The 22,153-nt window shown below is 47.3% G+C and overlaps 1 protein-coding gene across 7 annotated transcripts in view; it reads left to right on the top strand.

The window, feature by feature from the left end:
* The window catches only part of AFF1 (AF4/FMR2 family member 1), a 187,860-nt gene that overhangs the window by 128,468 nt on the left and 37,239 nt on the right, over window positions 1-22,153 (top strand). For all 7 annotated transcript variants that reach the window (XR_004000700.1, XM_030564935.1, XM_030564934.1 and 4 more), the window contains 5 exons: window positions 10,082-10,168; window positions 11,662-11,698; window positions 12,206-12,257; window positions 21,844-21,898; window positions 22,014-22,051. Coding sequence is in view for 6 of the 7 variants with exons in the window: in XM_030564935.1 (XP_030420795.1) it covers window positions 10,082-10,168; window positions 11,662-11,698; window positions 12,206-12,257; window positions 21,844-21,898; window positions 22,014-22,051 (269 nt within the window). In the remaining variant the exon portion in view is untranslated. The remainder of the gene's footprint in view (window positions 1-10,081; window positions 10,169-11,661; window positions 11,699-12,205; window positions 12,258-21,843; window positions 21,899-22,013; window positions 22,052-22,153) is intronic.

The raw sequence follows: 22,153 nt of genomic DNA, 5'->3' as shown, positions 1-22,153 counted from the left end.
GTTTAAAGACAGATACTTATGTAGTTAGTTTCTTTTCACCTGAACTTCTCTTTCACTTTCATTAAAAGGCAGAATTGGGAGAAATTATATTGTGCTACTGTTGCATCAGACCACAATGCAATTACCAGGATTGTTTCGTTGTACATACAACAGAATCTAAAAGTAATGCCTCTGATAAAATACAGACTTACAAGCAACACAATATAAATACTATGAAACCAACCCAGTCTGCATTTCAATTCGATGGTTGCTGGTTTTGAATGCAAAGCCCGCTTTTCCCAAAGATGTTGAACCCATCAGTGCTTCCAGTTCCTGCTGACTGAGAGAATGAGATTCAGGGTATGTCTCCATTAGCAACCTTAAAGCTTTAACCTGGCTATGTAGTCACAACATCAGTGAAAAACCACCCCCACGAAGGGAGTAGCTACCAGCACTGGTGCACTGTCTATACTGCCACTTTCCAGCGCTGAAAGTTGAGTGAGAGAGTTTCAGCGCTGTAAAATGGCAGTGTAGACAAGGCCTTAGAGACAGGAGATCTCACCTCTGCAGATCAATGTAGAACACTGCCATTCAACCAGTCCACATTCATGGTGGTTAAGGGTCTGATCTTGCAAAGCTAGTCCAGAAGACTGGCATTCCTGCATTTGGCTCTACAAACTTCTCGTAGGGTTATCACACAAGAAGATGGTCTATTTCATAAGAAGTGGTAGAACAGTGTGAAATACAGACAGGAGGTGGTTTAAGTGGTAGCATCTTCCTACCTATTGTATGAAAATGTATTTGTTTCAGAAGTTAGTCAAGTTAAGTTTGAAAAGGCAGTTCAAGGATTTTAAACCCTGGTCCAATGCTCTCATCAGAGATGTATATTTCTACCACTCATTTCCCTCAGTGTTGCTTCAAAGATTCAATATTCTGACCCTTCAGTCATAACCAGAAGATGTAATCAGGGCTCTGTTTCATTTGAGATCCGATCCTACAAACACTTAATACCAGGTGCAATATCTGTTACCATTGCATGAGGGCTACCCTTTCCCCTCACACTTGAGGAAATACACTGTTTTCCTGTTTGATACCAGATTCCGAGTGTTAGGCATTGCACAAATGTATGGAGATATGTGGTCCATGCCCAAAAGAGCTTGTAATCTAATTTTGAAACAAGTTGCAACAAGTAAAGTCAAGAAAACTCTGAGGATACGAGAAGCAGCAATGGGCAAAAATTGCAGCAAGGGAGGTTTAGGTTGGACATTAGGAAAAACTTCCTAACTGCCAGGGTGGTTAAGCACTGGAATAAATTGCTTGGGGAGGTTGTGGAATCTCTGTCATTGGGGATTTTTAAGAGCAGGTTAGACAAAATACATGTCAGGGATGGTCTAGATAATACTTAGTCCAGCCATGGGTGCAGGGGACTGGACTAGATGACCTCTTGAGGTCCCTTCCACTCCTATGATTCTGTGAAATGATAGGCGTGAAGAGAGAAGGCGGACAAAGGTAATGATGATATGATCGCACATTTACTTAGGCTGGCTGTGATAAAGGGCTCATAAAGATGATAATAAGGTTTATAAAATACTCTGTCTGCAGCTCATGCATAGAAATCTCCCTAGACAACCTTAATGGATGTCTGTAGAGCCAAATATAACAATGTGGACTTTTAAAATGTAAATCTCTTCTGCACATTAAAATCCTTCCTTGAAATATGATTTGGTTGGGAAGCAAGAGACATTTCAGAGCTTTCCTCATGTTGCTCCTGGTAGAGAAGATTGTGTCAGACTGTGGTACAAAGGGGAACACTTACGTACGAATAATTTATCTGTTAATTTGTGTAAATTCTTTGTCAAACAGTGAAGTCAGTGCCTGGCTTTTTACTTTTGTTCCGTGAGGAACAATTGCGAGGACACCAATTCAGAATGATGAGTTCTTCTTCGAGTGATTGCTCACATCCATTCCAGTTAGGTGTGCGCGCCGTGCGTGCACGTTCGTCGGAAACTTTTTTACCCTAGCAACTCCAGTGGGCCGGCAGGTCGCCCCCTAGAGTGGCGCCACCATGGCGCTCTATATATACCCCCGCCGGCCCGCCCGCTCCTCAGTTCCTTCTTACCGCCGTGTCGGTCGTTGGAACTGTGGAGCGCGGCATAGCTGTCCTCCACGTCCCTAGCTCTCCTAGTTCTTCTTCGAGTGATTGCTCACATCCATTCCAGTTAGGTGTGCGCGCCGCGCGTGCACGTTCGTCGGAAACTTTTTTACCCTAGCAACTCCAGTGGGCCGGCAGGTCGCCCCCTAGAGTGGCGCCACCATGGCGCTCTATATATACCCCCGCCGGCCCGCCCGCTCCTCAGTTCCTTCTTACCGCCGTGTCGGTCGTTGGAACTGTGGAGCGCGGCATAGCTGTCCTCCACGTCCCTAGCTCTCCTAGTTTCTATCGCTTGTCTATCGCTTATCTCTAGTTCCATATAGTTGTTAATTAGTATTGTTAAGTAGTTCTTTGCCGGGGGCTTAGCCCTTCCCGGCACCCGGCGCCAGGCTCATGCCTGTTTCGCCAGGCTTCAAGCAGTGTGCGGCCTGCAAGAAGCCCATGCCTACCAGCGATCCCCACGAAGCGTGCCTGAAGTGCCTCGGGGAATCGCACAGATCTGACAAGTGCCGCATCTGTAAGGCTTTTAAGCCGAGGACAAAAAAGGAGAGGGATCAGAGGCTCCGAACTCTCCTAATGGAGGCGGCACTTGACCCGTCGACTTCGCAGACCGTGGTTTCGGCACCGGCACCGGATCGCTCCGGCACCGAGAAGACTCCCCGGCACCGACCTTCTCCGGCACCGGAATCAGAGCCTAGGCCGTCGAAGTCTGATACTCCGGCCAGGCAGACCCGGCTTGAGCGCCCGGCCTCGACATCGGCCGCGGCGCCGCCGGCACCGTCAGCACCGTTGACTCCGGGCCCGGCGGGTCCGTTGAGTCCGGTGCCGCCGAGCTCCCCCATGAGATCTGGGGTTGAGATAGTGGTCCCATCCACTCCGGAGACCTTCGCCTCGGCTCGGGACCTTATTGCCCTGACTGAGCCCACTCGGCTGCCACCCCCGGTACCTCCGGTGCGGGTTGTATCCAGAGGCAAGCCCATGCTGTCGGCGCCGCCCAGAGACAGTCGTTCGCCATCCAGGTCCCGACGTCTTGGGCGCTCCAGATCCCGACGCCGCTCGCAGTCCCGGCACCGCTCCCCTCAGCGATACCGGTCGCACTCGCGGCAACGGTCGGCATCGAGACGGTCGCGGTCAGGCTCCAGTCGGCGTCACCGGCACCGCGACTCCAGGAGCAGGTCCCGACGCTACTCGCCGCACCGGTCGACCTCCCGGCACCGAGCTGGTGGCAGGTCCCGGTCTCGGTCGACCTCCCGGCGCCGAGCTGGTGGTAGGTCCCGGTCGACCTCCCGGCACCGAGCTGGGGGCAGGTCCCGGTCGACCTCCCGGCACCGAGCTGGTGGCAGGTCCCGCTACCGAAGCGGCACCCGGTACCGATCAGGATCCCGGCACCGTGATAGATCCCGATCCCGGTCCCGATCCCGGCACCGATATGACTCCCGGCACCGGTCCCCGGCACCGAGACGATCCTCCGTGCCGGCTCGCGCGGACCCATACCATCCGGGGTCGGCCCCGCCGTGGCCCTCGAGACAGCCGTCCGTATCTTCTCAGACGGACAGTGGGTATGCGCTCGGCACCGACCGGCAGGCGGCGCTGTTCGGGGATCCGCCGCTGCAAGACCAAGGCCCACAACAGTGGGGATTCTGGACACCCTGGGCATACCATCAGGCCCAGGGCCCCCAGCAGCTCCCTGCCAGACCGGCGACTGCGGAGCGTAGGGCCCCTGAAGCCTCCTTGTCTCGCCCCCCTCCCTCCCCGGAAGGGGAGGAAGGGTCCAAACAGCAGGACTCCGCTGTGGCTCCGGAGGCAGAGGCGAGGGCTGAGGATGACCCTCAGTTGGACACCATCGTGCCTGGGGTCTCCTCATCCTCCTCCCCGGATGAGGCGGTGGCGGGTACCTCCTCCAACAGTCCCCCCCCGCTGGATCTCAGGGCGCACCAGGACCTCCTCAGGCGTTTGGCTCAAAACCTGAGTCTGCAGGCAGAGGAGGTCTCGGAGATAGAGGACCCAATTGTCACCATCCTCTCTTCCGATGCTCCCACCAGGGTTGCCCTGCCGTTCATACGGACCATCCAGGCCAACGCCAATACCATCTGGCAGTCCCCGGCCTCCATCCCTCCGACAGCGAAAGGAGTCGAGAGGAAGTACATGGCCCCTTCTAGGGGATACGAATATTTACATGTTCACCCGACTCCCGGTTCACTGGTAGTGCAATCGGTGAACGATAGGGAGCGTCACGGCCAGGAGGCTCCAGCCCCCAAATCCAGAGAAGCCAGGTGGATGGACCTCCTTGGCCGTAAGGTGTATTCAGCTGGGGCACTGCAGCTCAGGGTCTCTAACCAGCAGGCCCTGCTGAGCAGATACGCCTTTAACTCCTGGGTGGCAGTGGACAAATTTAAGGAGCTGCTGCCACAGGATGCTCGCCAAGAGTTTACGGCCATCCTGGACGAAGGCAAGAAGGTCGCGCGCACGGCCTTACAAGCCTCCTTGGACGCTGCGGACTCGGCTGCCCGTACCCTCGCGTCAGGAGTTACGATGCGTCGCATCTCCTGGCTGCAGGTTTCCGGCCTTCCGCCGGAGCTCCAGCACACAATACAGGACCTTCCTTTCGAAGGCCAGGGCCTGTTTTCCGATAAGACAGACCCCAGACTTAAGAGTCTAAAGGACAACCGGGTCATTGCGCGGTCCCTCGGGATGCACACCCCCGTGACACAGCGTAGACCCTTTAGGCCGCAACAACAGCAGCACCGTAGGCCGTTTTCCCAGTTCCGCCAGCGGCAGGACCTTTACAGGCGCCGCGGCAGGAACGGCAGGCGCAGGCAGTCGGGGAACCAAGGGGGGCAGAACCAAAGCTCCTCGAAACCCCCGCCTGGTCCTAAGCCTTCATTTTGAAGGTGCGCCCGAGGGCGCGGTAACAGTTTCCCTTATGGATCCTTTCCCCCCGTTTTCAAGCCGCCTTTCGTTTTTCCTCCCGGCGTGGTCCCAAATAACATCGGACCGCTGGGTCTTAAGCCTGGTGCAGACGGGATACCGCCTGCAGTTTGTTTCGTTTCCTCCTTCCCGCCCTCCTTCCTCGTCCCTCTTCAGGGACCCCTCTCACGAGCAATTCCTTCGACAGGAGGTGCAGACGCTCCTCAGCAAAGGAGCTATAGAGGCGGTTCCGGAGAACGAGAAAGGCAAGGGGTTTTATTCCCGCTACTTTCTGATCCCCAAGGCCAAGGGGGGCCTCAGGCCTATCCTCGACCTGCGAGAACTCAACAAATACCTCGTGAAGTTGAAGTTCCGCATGGTATCCCTGGGGACCATTATTCCATCCCTGGATCCGGGAGACTGGTACGCCGCCCTCGACATGCAGGACGCGTATTTCCACATTGCCATTTGGCCGCGCCACAGACGCTTTCTCCGCTTCGTTGTGGGGGCTCTTCATTATCAGTTTGCAGTCCTCCCATTCGGCCTGTCCACGGCCCCGAGGGTGTTTACAAAATGCATGGCAGTTGTCGTGGCGCATCTTCGGCGCAACCGTATCCACGTGTTCCCTTATCTGGACGACTGGTTGATTCGGGGCACGTCGGAACAACAGGTCAGCAGCCATGTCCGCCTGATCACCGCCATATTTGCAAGTCTGGGCCTCTTGATAAACACAGACAAGTCCACTCTGAGGCCCACGCAGAAGATGGAATTTATCGGGGCGGTCTTGGATGCCACTGTGGGCAGGGCCTCGCTACCTCTGCAACGGTTCCAGACCATGGCGGCGATCGTTCAACATTTGCGGTCAGCCCCGTTGACGTCAGTGAGGACATGTCTAACCCTGTTAGGCCACATGGCGGCGTGCACTTTTGTGACCGGCTACGCTCGGCTCCACATGAGGCCTCTCCAGCTGTGGCTTATCAGCCGTTACAGGCCGCAAAGGCAACCTTTAGACATGTTAGTCACAATTCCCCAGAAGGTCTTAGATTCTCTCGGCTGGTGGTTGGACCAGTCCGTATTATGTGCGGGTCTTCCCTTTCACCCCTCTCAGCCATCGGTATCCCTGACAACGGATGCCTCAGATCTGGGCTGGGGGGCCCACCTAGGGACCCTGCGGACACAGGGCCTGTGGTCCCAGGAGGAGGTGGGGCTCCACATCAACATACGGGAGTTGAGAGCGGTCCGCCTTGCTTGTCAAGCGTTTTGTCATCAGCTTCAGGGTCGTTGTGTCGCCGTGTTTACGGACAACACGACGACGATGTACTATATCAACAAGCAGGGTGGCACCAGGTCCTCCTCCCTGTGCCACGAGGCGATACGTCTCTGGGACTTTTGCGTAGCCCACTCCATTCACCTCAGGGCTTCCTTCCTTCCCGGAGTACGGAACACTCTGGCAGATCGATTGAGCAGATCCTTCCTGTCACACGAGTGGTCCCTTCGCCCGGATGTCGCTCTCTCCATTTTCCGGAGGTGGGGTTATCCCCGGGTGGACCTCTTCGCGTCCAAGGGGAACAGGAAGTGCCCAGCGTTCTGCTCCTTTCAGGGCAGGGAGCCGGGGTCGATAGCGGATGCCTTCCTCATCCAGTGGTCGACCCACCTGTACTATGCATTTCCCCCGTTCCCTCTGGTCCACAAGGTCCTCCTGAAGGTGCGCAGGGACAGGGCGCTCGTGATCATGGTGGCCCCGGCGTGGCCCAGGCAGCACTGGTACACCATGCTGCTGGACTTGGCCATAGCCGACCCAGTTCCCCTGCCCCTTCATCCGGACCTGATTACCCAGGACCACGGGACCCTCTGTCACCCAGACCTGCAGTCGCTGCACCTAGCGGCCTGGCTCCTGCGTGGCTGACTGGCTCAGAGCTGCGCTGCTCTACGCCCGTGAGAGAGGTGCTCTTGAGCAGCAGGAAACCGTCCACAAGAGCCACATATTCAGCGAAATGGAAGCGCTTCTCCTGTTGGTGCGTAGAGAGAAGTCTCCGCCCTATGGAAGTTTCGGTTTCCGAAATATTAGACTACGTTTTGTCCCTCAAAGGGCAAGGTCTGGCTTTATCGTCATTGCGAGTCCACCTAGCAGCTATCTCCACCTTTCACCCGGGTGTGGACGGTCGCTCCGTTTTTTCTCACCCGACGGTGTCGAGATTCCTTAAAGGGCTGGAACGTTTATTCCCTAACGTCCGTCCCCCTGCCCCAACCTGGGATGTTAACCTGGTGTTGTCCCGGCTCATGGGACCCCCCTTTGAGCCGTTAGCTACTTGCTCCCTGCTCTACCTCTCTTGGAAAACTGCCTTTCTAGTGGCTATCACCTCAGCTAGACGGGTGTCGGAGCTCCGAGCTCTGGTGGTAGACCCTCCATATACGGTCTTCCACAAGGATAAGGTGCAGCTGAGGCCACACCCTGCTTTTCTGCCCAAGGTGGTCTCAGCCTTTCATATCAACCAAGAGATTTTCCTTCCGGTTTTTTTCCCAAAACCTCACTCCTCAGGCAGGGAGCAGCAGCTCCACTCGCTGGATGTCCGTAGGGCTCTCGCGTTCTACATAGAGAGGACTAAGCCCTTCCGAAAATCCCCCCAACTTTTCGTGGCGGTAGCAGATCGTATGAAAGGTCTTCCTATCTCCTCCCAGAGGATATCCTCTTGGGATACGTCCTGTATCAGGACTTGTTATGACTTGGCCCATGTCCCTGCGGGCCGTGTGACTGCGCATTCTATCAGGGCGCAGGCGTCGTCGCTGGCTTTCCTAGCCCGTGTGCCCATCCAGGAAATCTGTCGGGCAGCGACCTGGTCATCGGTCCACACCTTTGCTTCCCACTACGCCCTGGTCCAGCAGTCGAGGGAGGATGCGGCCTTCGGAACTGCAGTGCTCCGGGCCGCGACTTCTCACTCCGACCCCACCGCCTAGGTATGGCTTGGGAGTCACCTAACTGGAATGGATGTGAGCAATCACTCGAAGAAGAAAAGACGGTTACTCACCTTTGTAACTGTTGTTCTTCGAGATGTGTTGCTCACATCCATTCCACACCCGCCCTCCTTCCCCACTGTCGGAGTAACCGGCAAGAAGGAACTGAGGAGCGGGCGGGCCGGCGGGGGTATATATAGAGCGCCATGGTGGCGCCACTCTAGGGGGCGACCTGCCGGCCCACTGGAGTTGCTAGGGTAAAAAAGTTTCCGACGAACGTGCACGCGCGGCGCGCACACCTAACTGGAATGGATGTGAGCAACACATCTCGAAGAACAACAGTTACAAAGGTGAGTAACCGTCTTTTTAAGGCTGAGGAAAGAGGAGAATATGGACTGGGAAAAAGGGAAATTCTTGTTTATTAAAAGCAGAAGTGTCTGTTGGAACATGAGATAAGTAATACTACTGGGGTGAGAAGGAGAGAGTGACCAGCCCTATGAATTTAGACCTTGGAATGAGTACTGTCTTGAGGGTTTGAAGATCAGGGAGAGGAGCTAAGTAAGTTCCATTTTTCCTGAGTTTAACCAGGTTCTTCTAACCTCTTCAACCCCCAATGTTCCCTGAGGCCTTGTCTAGATGAGGCTGTAACTGAGCTAGTTAAGTATGTGTTAAAGGCAGAGCCTTGTCTAGACTAGACTTTTCAGACACATTAATTAGAACAGTATCTAATGTTTTCTAACAACATACTTTTAAAATCCTAGGTTAGATAAGGCCTGAGTGCCACAAGAGGCATTATTCATTCTCTACCTTACCTACTAGTCCCTACCAGTTCGTTGCTTCTGTACCCTGCTGCTTCTCAGGCAGGAACGAGCCCCGGAAGATGGCACCTAGCAATGGTGGGAGGAGGGGAATATCTGGAATGCAGGTGAGAGGGGAAGAAGGATTTCTCAAGAGCTAGAACTGCATCAGGATTGTTTCCCTCCTAGTCTGGGCCCAGTCCTCCTGGATTCAGCTTGCCTCTGTTACACTCTTCCCCAACGGTGACAGGAAAATTCTTGAAACTGGCCAGTTTGTAAAGTGTTCTGAATAGCTCCGTTGCTCAGTCTTCAAATTGAGACTGCCTCTATTCCTAAAAAGTAGAGGTGGTCAATTAAATTTTTTTTCAAGGTCCAAATTTCTTGGTCAAGGTATAATCGAGGTCCAGACTCTAGAGAAACACTTTTCACACTGCGATGATGATGTTAAGTAAATAAACAGATTTAGCAGTCCATTCAAAAGCATTTGGTGGTCTAAATTTTGCCCACAGTCTGCATATTGACTCCCCCTGTCTAAAAGGGATGTGCTAGTTCAACCACGAGTTGTTGGGTCCAATACAGTAATTATTGGGTGCAATTTTATGGCCCATGTTATGTAGGAGATCAGACAAGGTGATCAGAGTGCTCCATTCTGGCATTAAAATTTATTAATCTCAGGATAACCAGCTTCTGAAGAATTAAGTCATACCACAGGTACCTGGAGCAGTGAATGCTCAGTTTTTAATGGTGCCAGTGGAGGCAGTTTCAGCTCCAAATCTAAGTGGTTTGCTTAAAAGTAAATAGTAAAGAGAAGATAAGTTGCAGTCAGAGTTCTCTGGTTGACCCCCTGGTATTATGGAAAGCCTTCTAAAATGGCATCAGTTATTTATCCATTGTGTCACCATCAGTGACTGTGATAATTTCCATAATAGAGAAGTCCTGCACTTTGAAAGCCAAAGAGCTTGTATTAAATTTTTATTTGCATCTGCCTTTACTAAATCTAATAGCTGGAATGTATTAGGCCCCAATCCTGCAAACACTTAGACATATACTTAACTTTACACAGTCCAGTGGGACTGCTCCCATGTGTAAGTGTTTGCAAGTTAGGGGCCATAACTTTGTATTGAGAATGACCAGAATGTAAATTTCACAGGAAATGGTTTCTAAATGATCTTCTAGCTATAAGCAGGCCCATTAGGTACTTTTCAGTATATTAATATGAATGGTGTAGAAATTCACCTGGGTATCAGTAGTTTAAAAACATTTTAATATCCTTTTTCTTTTAATTCTTTTTTAGGAAATGACCCACTCATGGCCACCTCCCTTGACAGCTATCCATACGCCTAGCACAGCTGAGCCTTCAAAATTTCCTTTTCCAATAAAGGTAAAAAACCAACAACTTCCCTTCCTCCCCCACATACTTTTTCATGTGTAAGGCCTGGTCTATGCTTAAAACTTAGGTTGACATAACTGTGATGCTCAGGGATGTGAAAAATCCATCTAGCCCGGTGTTGATGTAACTAGGTCAATGCAAGAATGCTTCTGTTGACCTAGCTACCTTCGTCTGGGGAGATGGACTTACTACAGTGATGGAAAAACTCCTTCTGTTGGGTTAGTTTGCATCTACAGTCTGGGGTTACAATTCTCTAGTTATGTGGCTATAGTACCCATTATGCAGACATGGTCTTAGAATAGAGCTTTCAACTAAGATACATTTTCACCTGAGCTCGTCTCTTTCAGTACAGCAATTGGCTGTTAGATTTTGGTTTTATTTAGAAAACTCAGAGATGAAATGAAAGCAGGATGGATTTTAAATATCGAGTATCAGAGGAGTAGCCATGTTAGTCTGGATCTGTAAAAGCAGCAAAAGTCCTGTGGCACCTTATAGACTAACAAACGTATTGGAGCATGAGCTTTCGTGGGTGAATACTCACTTTGCTGGATGCAACTACATCCGATGAAGTGGGTATTCACCCACTGAAGCTCATACTCCAATACATTTGTTAGTCTATACGGTACCACAGAACTCTTTAAATATAAAGTCACTCTACCTTATTTTAAACCCATCTTTTTTAATCAAAATTAGATTAGCTTTTGTTTCTGAGTAATTAGGTTTGTTTGGGCTACAAACTTCTTGTATGTGTCTAGCTGTAATCTTCTCCTACCTTTTTTATTTTACACTGAAGTCTCTTTGTTATAAAACACATCTTGAGCAATAGAAAAAGTTGGATGAATAATCAGGAAAAGAAAAACCCTAATATATGTTTGTCATGATCTTGGTCTTCAAAAATAATTCATGCTGTCACAAAGATTTGCAAGGTCTCATCTGTGTTTATAGCATGAAAAATAACTACTCTTTATTATCACTTTAAAAGTGTCCTCATAAATGTTTACCAAATCTTCTTTTCACTTTATTTCAAGATTCAAAAATTAATATGCCAATAATATATGTACTGTTGATATTACTAGTACATCTCCTTCTTGTCCAGGATAAAGTATCTCAGTACATCTTAGGGTTCCGCATCATTACAAAGACAGAAGCTTCGTCAGACTCCAACAAGACAGATTTTCATAGGTAATTCAGTTTAAACTGTTGGGCCTGGTTTTTCAGAAGTGCCAAATATCCACAAGTCTATTTTAAGTTCTTAGGAGCTGTGAATAAGTGATAAACACCTCTGCAAAATCGGAGCTTACACTTCCAGAAACAAAATGCAGATAACTGCAAACAGACAACTATTAAAATTAATATTATATTAGGTTTAGTGCTCTGAAAGAACTGAAGAAGTTGTTCCTATAAAATATATTACCTCACCCACCTTGTCTCTCACCTTTTTATAAACATTTTAATTTTAGCTTTTATTCTTTCTTTCTTTCTAGGAATCCCAGCTTGTTGGATCTGTAATACAGAATCAGAGTAAGTTTAAAAAAAAAAATCCAAATCAGACTTGATATTGTAAAGGGAGCATCCATACAGGGTGCGGGTGGTGGGTGAGGGGAGGAAGGGAGGAGAGAGAGAGTATGTATGTGTGTGTGTGAGAGAGAGAGAGAGAGAGACACACACACAGTCACATACATAGGGGAGAGATTTTCAAAAGGATTTAAGTGATTTAGAAGCACAAATCCCAGGACTTTGTTGAGTAGGGATGAACTTAAGCACATACTCAAATTTAAATATGCTTGAGGGCTTTGTTGAATTGGGGCCTTGATCTTTGTTATATATTTATTTCATGGATATAAAATATTAGAAAATTCTGTCTTGAATGGTCAATAGCCAGGGTGTTATGCTGAATCAGCATCATATGTCTGTGAAAATTCCTGACCCAAAGATCAAGTTGTTTAGAAACACAAATAAAAAATCAGTGCAATAAAGTATGGCACAAATGAGGTAGACAACACCAACTGTGTTTCTTTGGTTTTACAGAGCAGTATGATGCACCTTCAAAAACATTGCCTAATTCACAGCAAGGAACATCGTAAGTAACCAGATTCACTTCTTGGTGATATGTTCAGTGCGCTGCAGTTATGGAATTATGGTGGGCCTCATAGGCGCCAACTTTCCCTGCCACGGGTGGGGGCTTGCGGCCCCCCAGTCCTGCCCTGATTCCACCTTTTCCCCGCCCCAATTCTGCCCCCTCCCTGCCGCTACTGGACCCCTTCCCCAAATCCCTGCCCTGTTTCGCAGCACAAGCGCTGGGAGCCAGGGTAAAAAAGCGGGCATGCATCGCACTCAGGGGAGGAGGCAGAGCGGAGGTGAGCTGGGTGGGAGGGGGTGGGGAGCTGCTGGCGCGTGCTGAGCACCCACTAATTTTTCCCCATGGGTGCTCCAGCCCCAGAGCACCCACGGAGTCGGCTCCTATGGTAGGGATTACCTGTTTTAAACCCTGGTTTATTGGATTTTTGTGGAGATTGAAATTTTAGCAATCCTCTTTCAATGAACTTAGAGTCTGATCCAACACACATTGAAGTCAATGGAAAGACTATATTAGACTTCAGTGTACAACCAGGCCCTTAATGAATTGGGTTTTTTCAATATTACTGATCATATCCTTTGAGGTTTTTCCTCTGTGCCTCTATCACCGCTTAATATCTAGCCACACCCCACACTGTTTGAACTACAAATAGTACATGAAGTTCTTGTCTTAAATGCAAATATACGTCTGTTTCCTTTCATGTATATAGTTTAAAAGGTGAGTAAAATACCCAGTACCATTCTTTCTTTTAGATAGAAGAACTTGCAGCAGTGATTTATTAGTCAAGCACTTAATCCTCACAGTCTCAAATTCAGATTTTTATAGCACTTAGTGTGCTGTTGGATTTTGGGAAACTATAGATTAAAATTATTAAAAGACCAATAATGATATTGCTATGATTATGGAGATGATATTGGTCTCTTCGATTATTCTTTTCAGTTATCCAAAAGAAAAGTTTCCTGAATGATTTTATTGCTGGTTTCCTATTTGTTTTGAAGGGTGAATCATTCTTTTAATCTTTCAAATAACCAGAAAGTCTTTGTTTCTGCTTTTGAAAATTAGGATGTTAATTTGTGCTTAAGCCAAACATTAAAAATTCAGTGTTTGTAGCAAACGGTCTGTTAGCCAGCTGCATAGTATGAGAGTTTCTTTCTATTTCTTGTCTACTTATTTGCTTTGCCTCTGTTCTCCTCGTTTGTTGTGTTTTCTAAGAGCAGTAAATTTATAATTTGTATCTGAATATGAGAGATTTTCTAGTCCACAAAACATTTTTACTGGGTATAACTGTTGTAGTTTTATTGACGCTGACAGCGCATAAACTATTGATGAACGGTTCTTGCTGAAAGGAAAAGTAGAAGTGACTCTTTGTGACCTCATTTCTGTGTGCGAAATAAGAATTTTCTCCACTAAATCCTTTCCTGTGTTAAAGAAAACTTTAATGAGTACATCTTTATTCCATCAAAATATTGCTTTCCTAAATTTACATGTCCATTTAGCTTTGGTTTTTTTAAAGCTGCTTAATTCTTTCAGAGCTTTTAGCCAAGTAGGCGTTTCGATTTCAGAAGCCTTACATTGTGCCACTGATAAAGAACTTGTTTATAGACAGGAAAATAAGATTTTTACAAAAGTTTAGGAATCCTTGCCCTAGATATGATTATATAAAATACCAGTCCTTTCATTCTACTTCCTATGGTCCCAGTCATACAATCAGATGTGCAGTGTGGCCGCAAGGATATCAGTGGGGTTCCTCAAGGCAGAGGTTCCACCCATATGGTTTAGGAGTCAAGGCCTTTGTATGTAAAATTGAAATCCTTGTATTGGTATCAGGAATCACAATGATACTTTCTCTGCTAATTTTAGTAAAGGAATATTGGGACCAGGTTGATTTAGTGTAGGATTTTTCAAAAAGTCTCAGTGTTGGCCTAACTCTGCTTCCATTGAAGTAAACTCCAATGTTAGGCCATGGCTGAGCGTTTTGAAAATCTGATTTTTGGAAAGGATTAGGGGGCTGGGAGGTGATAGGGAAAGACAGCTAGTAACTGATTCATTTTTCTCTTCAGTATGTGTAGAGAAGGTTAATAATTGTAATACAGCATATGTAGTATGTAATGTAGCAATTGTAATGTAGCATTAGTAACAGGTGAAAAGAGTAACCAGTCAATTAGGTTAATTATAACTTTCAAAGTATTGTTGTGTGATGAAATTTAGTCCTGCAAAATTAACCAGACCAGATGGCAGTGTGGATAGATTCTGAGCCTTATGCAAGAGTGAGTTTCAAGTAAGGAGCACTGAGTTACCCAAGGGCAATTCAAATAGCAGGGTAATGGCTGAATCCTTTTATGTTTAGCAATTGTTGCAGTATTTAAAGCCACATAATGTTACTGGTAGGAATGTTGTTCTCTGAGGGCTTGTCTACACTGGCAATTGACAGTGCTGCAGCTTTCTCGCTCAGGGGGGTGAAAAAACACTCCCTGGATCACAGCAAGTTTCAGCGCTGTAAAGCACCAGTGTAGACAGTGCACCAGCGCTGGGAGCCGCATTCCCAGCGCTGCGATTCCCAGCGCTGGGCGTTATGCTTTCATGGAGGTGGTTTTTTTAGAGCGCTGAGAGAGCTCTCTCCCAGCGCTCTGCTGTGACCACACAAGCCACATCAAAGCACTGGCACTTTAACGTTGCCAGGGTAGACTAGCACTGAATGTTACAAACTGGAGAGAGGTTCGCCCCAGCCCAACTCTGTTTTAACAACTAGCAATGAAATTAGGCATTTTTTAACATTGTTCAGAACAGGGATGGGGAAAAATCAGAACTGGCCTGTGCTCTGGCTCTCCTGCCCAATTGAACTGAGCCTGAAGGGACGTTGTATATGAGTGTTGTAAGATCTATTAAACATACCCAATTGCCATCTTGGCCTATTAGTTGTCCTTTCATCCCATATTAAGGATCTCAGCTTGAAATCCCATAGATTGGGCCACCTTGCTTCTCTTCCCTCTCTCTTGCCATTTGCTTTCCACTAACAGTTCCCTCCCCCTGCTTCAATGACCTCTTCCCTTTTCTCTCCTTTAGACAAAAGTACCAGTGTCTGCAGCTCCAGGGCCCCTTCACTTTCTAAGTGGGTGTATCTCTGCTGGAATCACAGGTGTGACTGCAGCACCTGTAGATATAGCAGAGCTAGCTTTGGTCTAGCTAGCTCAAATAACTATAGCACTGAAGCTGCAGCAGCACAGTCTAGCCACTCAAGTGCTACTCAGGTTCCCAGGGAGCGTTGTTCGGGCAGTGCTGCCATGGCTTCACGGATATTGTTTTTTGAGCCAGCAACTTCAAAGTTCACTTCTGCTGGTGGTAGTAACATCAGGAGCCCTAGCGTAGACACTGTTTTCTATCTCTGTGTGGAACAGCTGATTGATACGGTGCATAAAACACTGGCAGTAGCCAACATCCTATCTATGATGGGGCTCCCAGCATTGCTGCTATATTTGTAGGAGACTTTTGCAGAATTTCCCTAGTGTAGGCAGGCATAGAAGTTTTACCTAGGCTTGCAGCAGTCATGTTTAATCTCCTCTACGCTAGTAATTAAACTACTTTCAACACCAGTTCAGCGGGACGCTTTCCGGACAGTTCTTGTCAGAAGAGGGTCAGTTTTCTAGCACACAATGATTCTGAGGTTCTGCTTATTAGTTCTGTAGCTTCTCTCCCATCATTAAGGACATTAGGGAATTTCATTTAAAAAAAAAAATCCCTGCTGTACTGAATCAGTGGGAGACATAACATAGGCTAAGCTGTGATGGCTTCCAGTGTTCGTAGCACTATGTCAGTTAAAGGCCATGTCTACATCTAAAATTTTGCAGCGCTGGTTGTTACAGCTGTATTAGTACAGCTGTATAGGGCCAGCGCTGCAGAGTGGCCACACTTACAGCAACCAGCGCTGCAAGTGGTGTTAGATGTGGCCACACTGCAGCGCTGTTGGGCGGCTTCAAGGGGGGTTCCGGGAACGCGAGAGCAGACCGGGAAAGGAGACCAGCTTCGCCGCGGTTTGCTCTCGCGTTCCCGGAGCCACCCAGCAAACCGCAGGGAAGGAGACCTGCTTGCTCGGGGTTCCGGGAACGAGAGAGCAAACCGGGAAAGGAGACCAGCTTCGCCGCGGTTTGCTCTCGCGTTCCCGGAGCCACCCAGCAAACCGCAGGGAAGGAGACCTGCTTGCTCGGGGTTCCGGGAACGAGAGAGCAAACCGGGAAAGGAGACCAGCTTGATTACCAGAGGCTTCCTCCTTCCACGGAGGTCAAGAAAAGCGCTGGTAAGTGTCTACATTGGATTACCAGCGCTGGATCACCAGCGCTGGATCCTCTACACCCGAGACAAAACGGGAGTACGGCCAGCGCTGCAAACAGGGAGTTGCAGCGCTGGTGATGCCCTGCAGATGTGTACACCTTCAAAGTTGCAGCACTGTAACTCCCTCACCAGCGCTGCAACTTTCTGATGTAGACAAGCCCAAAGAAAGGCAAGGCTCTCTCCATTGCAGCTGAACCAGAGGTAGCACTGGTGAGCCTTTCTTGATAAAACTCCCTATGGTAGACAAGGCCTACCAGAACGAAGTAGATTATAGCTGCTTGATGTACAATAGAAACCATTAAGAAGTCATTGGGCCTGATTCTCCACTGCCTTGCATGTTGACGGTTTGCAGAGGCACAGTGAGTATAAAATGTTCCCACCAGTGTCAGTGAAAGGTAAATGCTGAGCAAGTTGTGTTCTTCATGCACTTTGCACAAGTGTGAATGACTACTCAGAGTGCAATGCAAGGAAGGATCAGATCCAACATTTGCAAGCCATTACCCCCAGAATGATTTTATTTTAGATATGAAGAGAAGCTGATTCTCTCGGATGCCACCCAGCAATATCTAATTTTAAATGTGTCTTTTAATGGTGACTGCTTTATCAGGACAGGAGAATTAGTTTTTGCTTAGACGTTGTATCTGAGATATCTGTAAGTGTAATCAACCAAAATGCATAGCCAGTCAGTGTGAAGGAGAAGTGACTTAGATTTGCATATCTAATGGTGTAAGCCATGATTTGCCTAGAGACTTAATTAAGCCGCCTCCTTGAACTGATGCATCTCTGAATTTTGTTTTCATTTATACAATGGCACTTTCTTCCTTTGCTCTTCGAAATACACGTGACTGTCTGAAAATTCAGCCCGTTTAGAGTAGCTCACGTTAGGAAGTGTAGTTGACTGAAAACAAACAGCATTTGTGCTGGTTAATTAGAGATTGAAATCCCTATGCATCTGTATGCCCAAATTAAGCATTCAGCTATACAGAACATACAAGGATTTCCCAGATGGCTTTTGTTCTTGAATAAGGCCCTTAAGTTAGCACCTGGCTTCATTGGTATGGAAGTAGCCTTTCTTTTTAGAAGAGGAGATGCCAAGTTCATTCTTGCTAATGTGTCGCTAACCAAGCCTACAGAGAGAGACCAGCTTGTGCATCAGTGGAGCGGTTCCTTTCTGGCATGCTGCATTAGTTTTAGAACTGCTTCCCTAAGAAAGCTTTCTTAATAGGTTTTCTGAGAGAATGACTGTGTGTGCATGTGCTGCAGTTTCTACAAACTACAGAATAGAATGTGACAACACCTAAAACTTTAATTAGCTCAGGTAACTCCTGACCTAATTAAAGTCTTAAAAATATTAATCTGGGTTTATTTCCTTTAACTTGGCTGTTTAACAACTTGTTGAAATGTTATGTAGGAAACTGGCTCTCTTTATCTATTTGAAAGCATGACTCATTTGAAGCATTATTTGTTGAGTCAACCAACCAGTTTCATTTACTAATAGCTTAAGTGGAAGGCACTTCTTAAAATAATGCAAAATTAAAGACGACTTCCTGATAGTCTTAGTGCTCTCTTGCACGTGGTCCTGTTGCCTTGGAAGGAAATGCATCTGTAGCCCAGACTTAAAAAATGTTTTGGTTTTTTTAAACATCTGAGCAGCCTGAAAATTGTGGCTTGAAATTGGTAATGGAGTATGAAGCATTCTTCTGGCTTGCTGGCTCAGAGTTTACTCAAGGTGGTAGTTATCACCTTATAATGACTAATTCCCCAAAGGTCCTGTCTAATTCCTAAAGAACAGTTGGCAGCATTGCCCTCCAGAAAAAAACAGCTATTGTGGTTGGCAGTCTCTTCAGTGATGAAGGATTGAAGACTTAAACACCCATAGACTGGAAGTCACTTAAGACAGGATAGTGTATGTAGATCCTTGCATTGCTGCTGACCATATGCTGTTCTTGTATTGTAATTAATTAGAGGACTTCGCTTTGCAAGATGGTCATTCTAGCACCTTTTAGCAATATGTTGATTTCAGAAAAGGACACGCCAGCTTTAGACTCCAACAAGAAAGCAGGAATATGTAGGTTAATGGGAAAAAACAGTTCAGATACTTGAATAGCTTAGTCTTTTTCTGAAAAACAGACTTCTTGTAGCTTTGCTTAGGGGTTGATCATGCAAACCCTTACTCATGCAAGTTAGCTGCAACGGGACTGTTTGCCTGAGTAAGGATTACTCAGTGAGTAAAGTTAGTAGGATCAGAACCTTGGTTTGGAGCACAGATTTTGCAGGGAGGATGGACGAATTTGTGAGACAAGGGGGGAAAATATTTGTTAATTTACTGCATACGCAAAAAGCAATGGACCAAAACAGTGTAACTTCCAGTGAGCTCTGACTCATGTGAGAATCCCACAGGAACACATGTATTTTAAAGCAGATTTTTTTCTTTTAACTCTGTTTTAACAGCTGCAAGAACATGTTCAAACAAAAGAATTCATCATTAAAAATGAGATTAGTAAAGATTTATTACACTTCACCACCAACAGCATATGAGGTACTTACCCAATCCAGAGATACAAAGAACCTCTCTTCGGCTCACTGTCATTCAAACATTGCAGCGGTATGGTTAAGGCTGGCATGGCCAGTCCTTTGTTTCACTTTGTTTTCAGGAGTTTAGAACTTTCCAGAGGGGGAAAATAAGCAATGGAAACATTTCACTGTGATGTTCATAACCCAACACTTGAGAATCTTAATGTAAATCTGAACGTATATAAAAGTGAAACTGTCCAAACTCAGTAAAATGCAAAAAGTAAATAAACAACATAAATAGGTAACAAGTTGGCTCTTTAAAATACTTTTAATAATGAAAGATGGTAGCAATTATTTAGGTAAAGAAAATTTTGACTTGCAATATGTAATTCAACTGGCTTCCTCCATTTAGGAGTTTAACAGGATTTTTCGAAAGAGGCCAGTATTTTGGGATCTCTTAGGCCATGGCTACACTGGCACTTTACAGCGCTGCAACTTTCGCGCTCAGGGGTGTGAAAAAACACCCCCCTGAGCGCTGCAAGATACAGCGCTGTAAAGCCTCAGTGTAATCAGTGCCACAGCGCTGGGAGCGTGGCTCCCAGCGCTGCAAGCTGCACCTGTAGGGATGTGGTTTAGGTGCAGCCCAGCGCTGGCGCTCTGACTACACTCAAACTTCAAAGCGCTGCCGCGGCAGCGCTTTGAAATTTCAAGTGTAGCCATACCCTTAGTATGAGAGTCCAACTTGAGGCATCTTAAAGGGACTGGATTTTCAGAGCGTGGGTGCCCAGGACTTTTTGAAAATAAAATTTCTAGGATGCTACAGGTTGGGCATCTGACAGTACTATTCAGTACTATTCAGTTTCAAAAAACCAGTTTCTCCTCTCTTGGTTTTCACACCTCAACTGCTAGAACAGGGCCTCATCCTCCCTGATTGAACTGACCTCGTTATCTCTAGCTTGCTTGCTAGCATATATATACCTGCCCCTGCAAATTTCCACTACATGCATCTGAGGAAGTGGGTATTCACCCACGAAAGCTCATGCTCCAAAACGTCTGTTAGTCTATAAGGTGCCACAGGATTCTTTGCTGCTTTTACTCTGTGATAGTCATCTACATATTTGTGAATAAGTTATGACCAAATTCTGTTCTTGGATGCATGCACATTCTCTGCTCCCAGTGACATCAGAGCAGAATTTGTCTATTAATGTTTCTCTTTATTGCACTAAATGTTACATTTCCTAATGCAACGTGCAGGAGAATGACATCCTGTTATGTAGAAGAGGAAGAAGATTGTGGGGGAGAAGGGGGTTTCAGCTTGTACTTGGGATTGGTTTGGGGATTCTTGATTTGAAGACTTCAGCTGCAAAAAGAAAACCTATGTGATAATGGAAGTAATCACAATCCAAGAAAAACAATGTGAATGCCCATACATTGCTTCTAGTGCCTGCAAAACACTTTGGGTTTGGCTACACTTGCAGCTGTACAGCGCTGGGAGTTACAGCTGTCTTCGTACAGCTGTGTAGGGAAAGCGCTGCAGTGTGGCCACACTGACAGCTACCAGCGCTGCAGTGTGGCCACATTTGCAGCATTTGCAGCGCTGTTGGGAGTGGCTGAACAGGCATTCTGGGATACCTCCGAATACCTCTGGAGGCCAATTACAGCTCTTTTGGTGGCCACACTGGTGGAGCAGCGCTGCATCACCGGCGCTGCAATCGTTATACCCCACGCAGAGCAGAAGTACAGCCAGCTCTGCAGCCAGGGAGATGCAGCGCTGTATGTGCTTTGAAAGTGTGGACAGTGAGTAAGTTGCAGCGCTGTAAACCCACCACCAGCGCTGCAACTCTCCAGTGTAGCCAAGCCCTTTACTATTCTATCAGGAGGCATCACGGCCTAGTGGATAGAGCACTTGACTGGAATTTAGGAAATCTGCGTTCTGTGGTGCCACGGAGTGTGGGGGAGTCAGGGCCCTGCACCTCCCACTTCCTGCGATTCACCGTGACTCAGCCAGCCAGCCATAAAACAGATTTATTAGATGACAGGAACACAGTGCAAAACAGAGTTTGTTGGTACAGACAACAGGACCCCCTCAGTCATGTCCATCTTGGGGGCAGGGAGCTTAGACCCCATCTGGACCTCTCTTCCCCAGCCAGCTCCAAACTGAAACCTCCTCCAGCAGTCTCACCCAGCCTCCCCCCGGCTCCTCCTCCAGCCTTTGTCTAGTTTCCCGGGCAAAGGTGTCACCTGGTCTCAACCCCCTTCCTGGGCTCAGGTTACATGCTCAGGTATAGTCCCTCAAGTGAAGTCACACTCTGATATCCCCATCACCAATGCAGAGAGTCCCAGTAAAACTCCCACACAACATTCCCAGGTCAATCCACCCCACTCCCTACTCCGTCACATATGCCTAGCTCTGCCAATAGCTTGCTAGGTGACCTTGGACAAGTCACTTCTCCCGTGTGCCTCAGTTTCCTCATCTGTGATATGGGTACAATGCTACTGACCTCCTTTGTAAATACTTTGAGATGTGTAAGATGTAAGAGCTAAGTAATATATTATTACATTCTGCTCAGGTGATAATGACATTTAATACTAGAATGATTTAAATCTTGGAACAAAATCCCGATGGTTTTTTGAAGTATGGTATGAGAACTAGAAATGCAACTTTGGAAGGATCAAGCTTTGTAATTAGAGTCTGCCTTTTTAAAGCATGTCCATCTATATGTCCCTCCTGGGTTTTTTTGTCTTTCAGAATGCTACAAGATGACCTCCAGCTCAGCGATAGTGAAGACAGCGATGATGATCGGGTCAGTTTTGGACATTTCATATTATACTACACACACAGAAATACCTTTAAATCAGTGTGATCTGTTTTAAGCTCTTTAACCTAACCTCCCCCTCTTTTTTTGTTTAAACTCTTAGGTCTCTGAAAAGCCACCTCCCTCATCTGCTCCTCCAAGGTACCGTTTGTTCCAAAACTGCTGACTAGAGCAACAAGAAGGAAAATGTGCCTGATATTTTGTACTCAGCACTGAATGGGGCAGGATCGAGGATATTTTGAT

The sequence above is a fragment of the Gopherus evgoodei genome, chromosome 5 (genome assembly GCF_007399415.2).
Source record: "Gopherus evgoodei ecotype Sinaloan lineage chromosome 5, rGopEvg1_v1.p, whole genome shotgun sequence".
Classification (NCBI taxonomy): Eukaryota; Metazoa; Chordata; order Testudines; family Testudinidae; genus Gopherus; species Gopherus evgoodei.
Note: the sequence above shows the minus strand (reverse complement) of the source record. Positions and strands in the feature narration are given on the sequence as shown.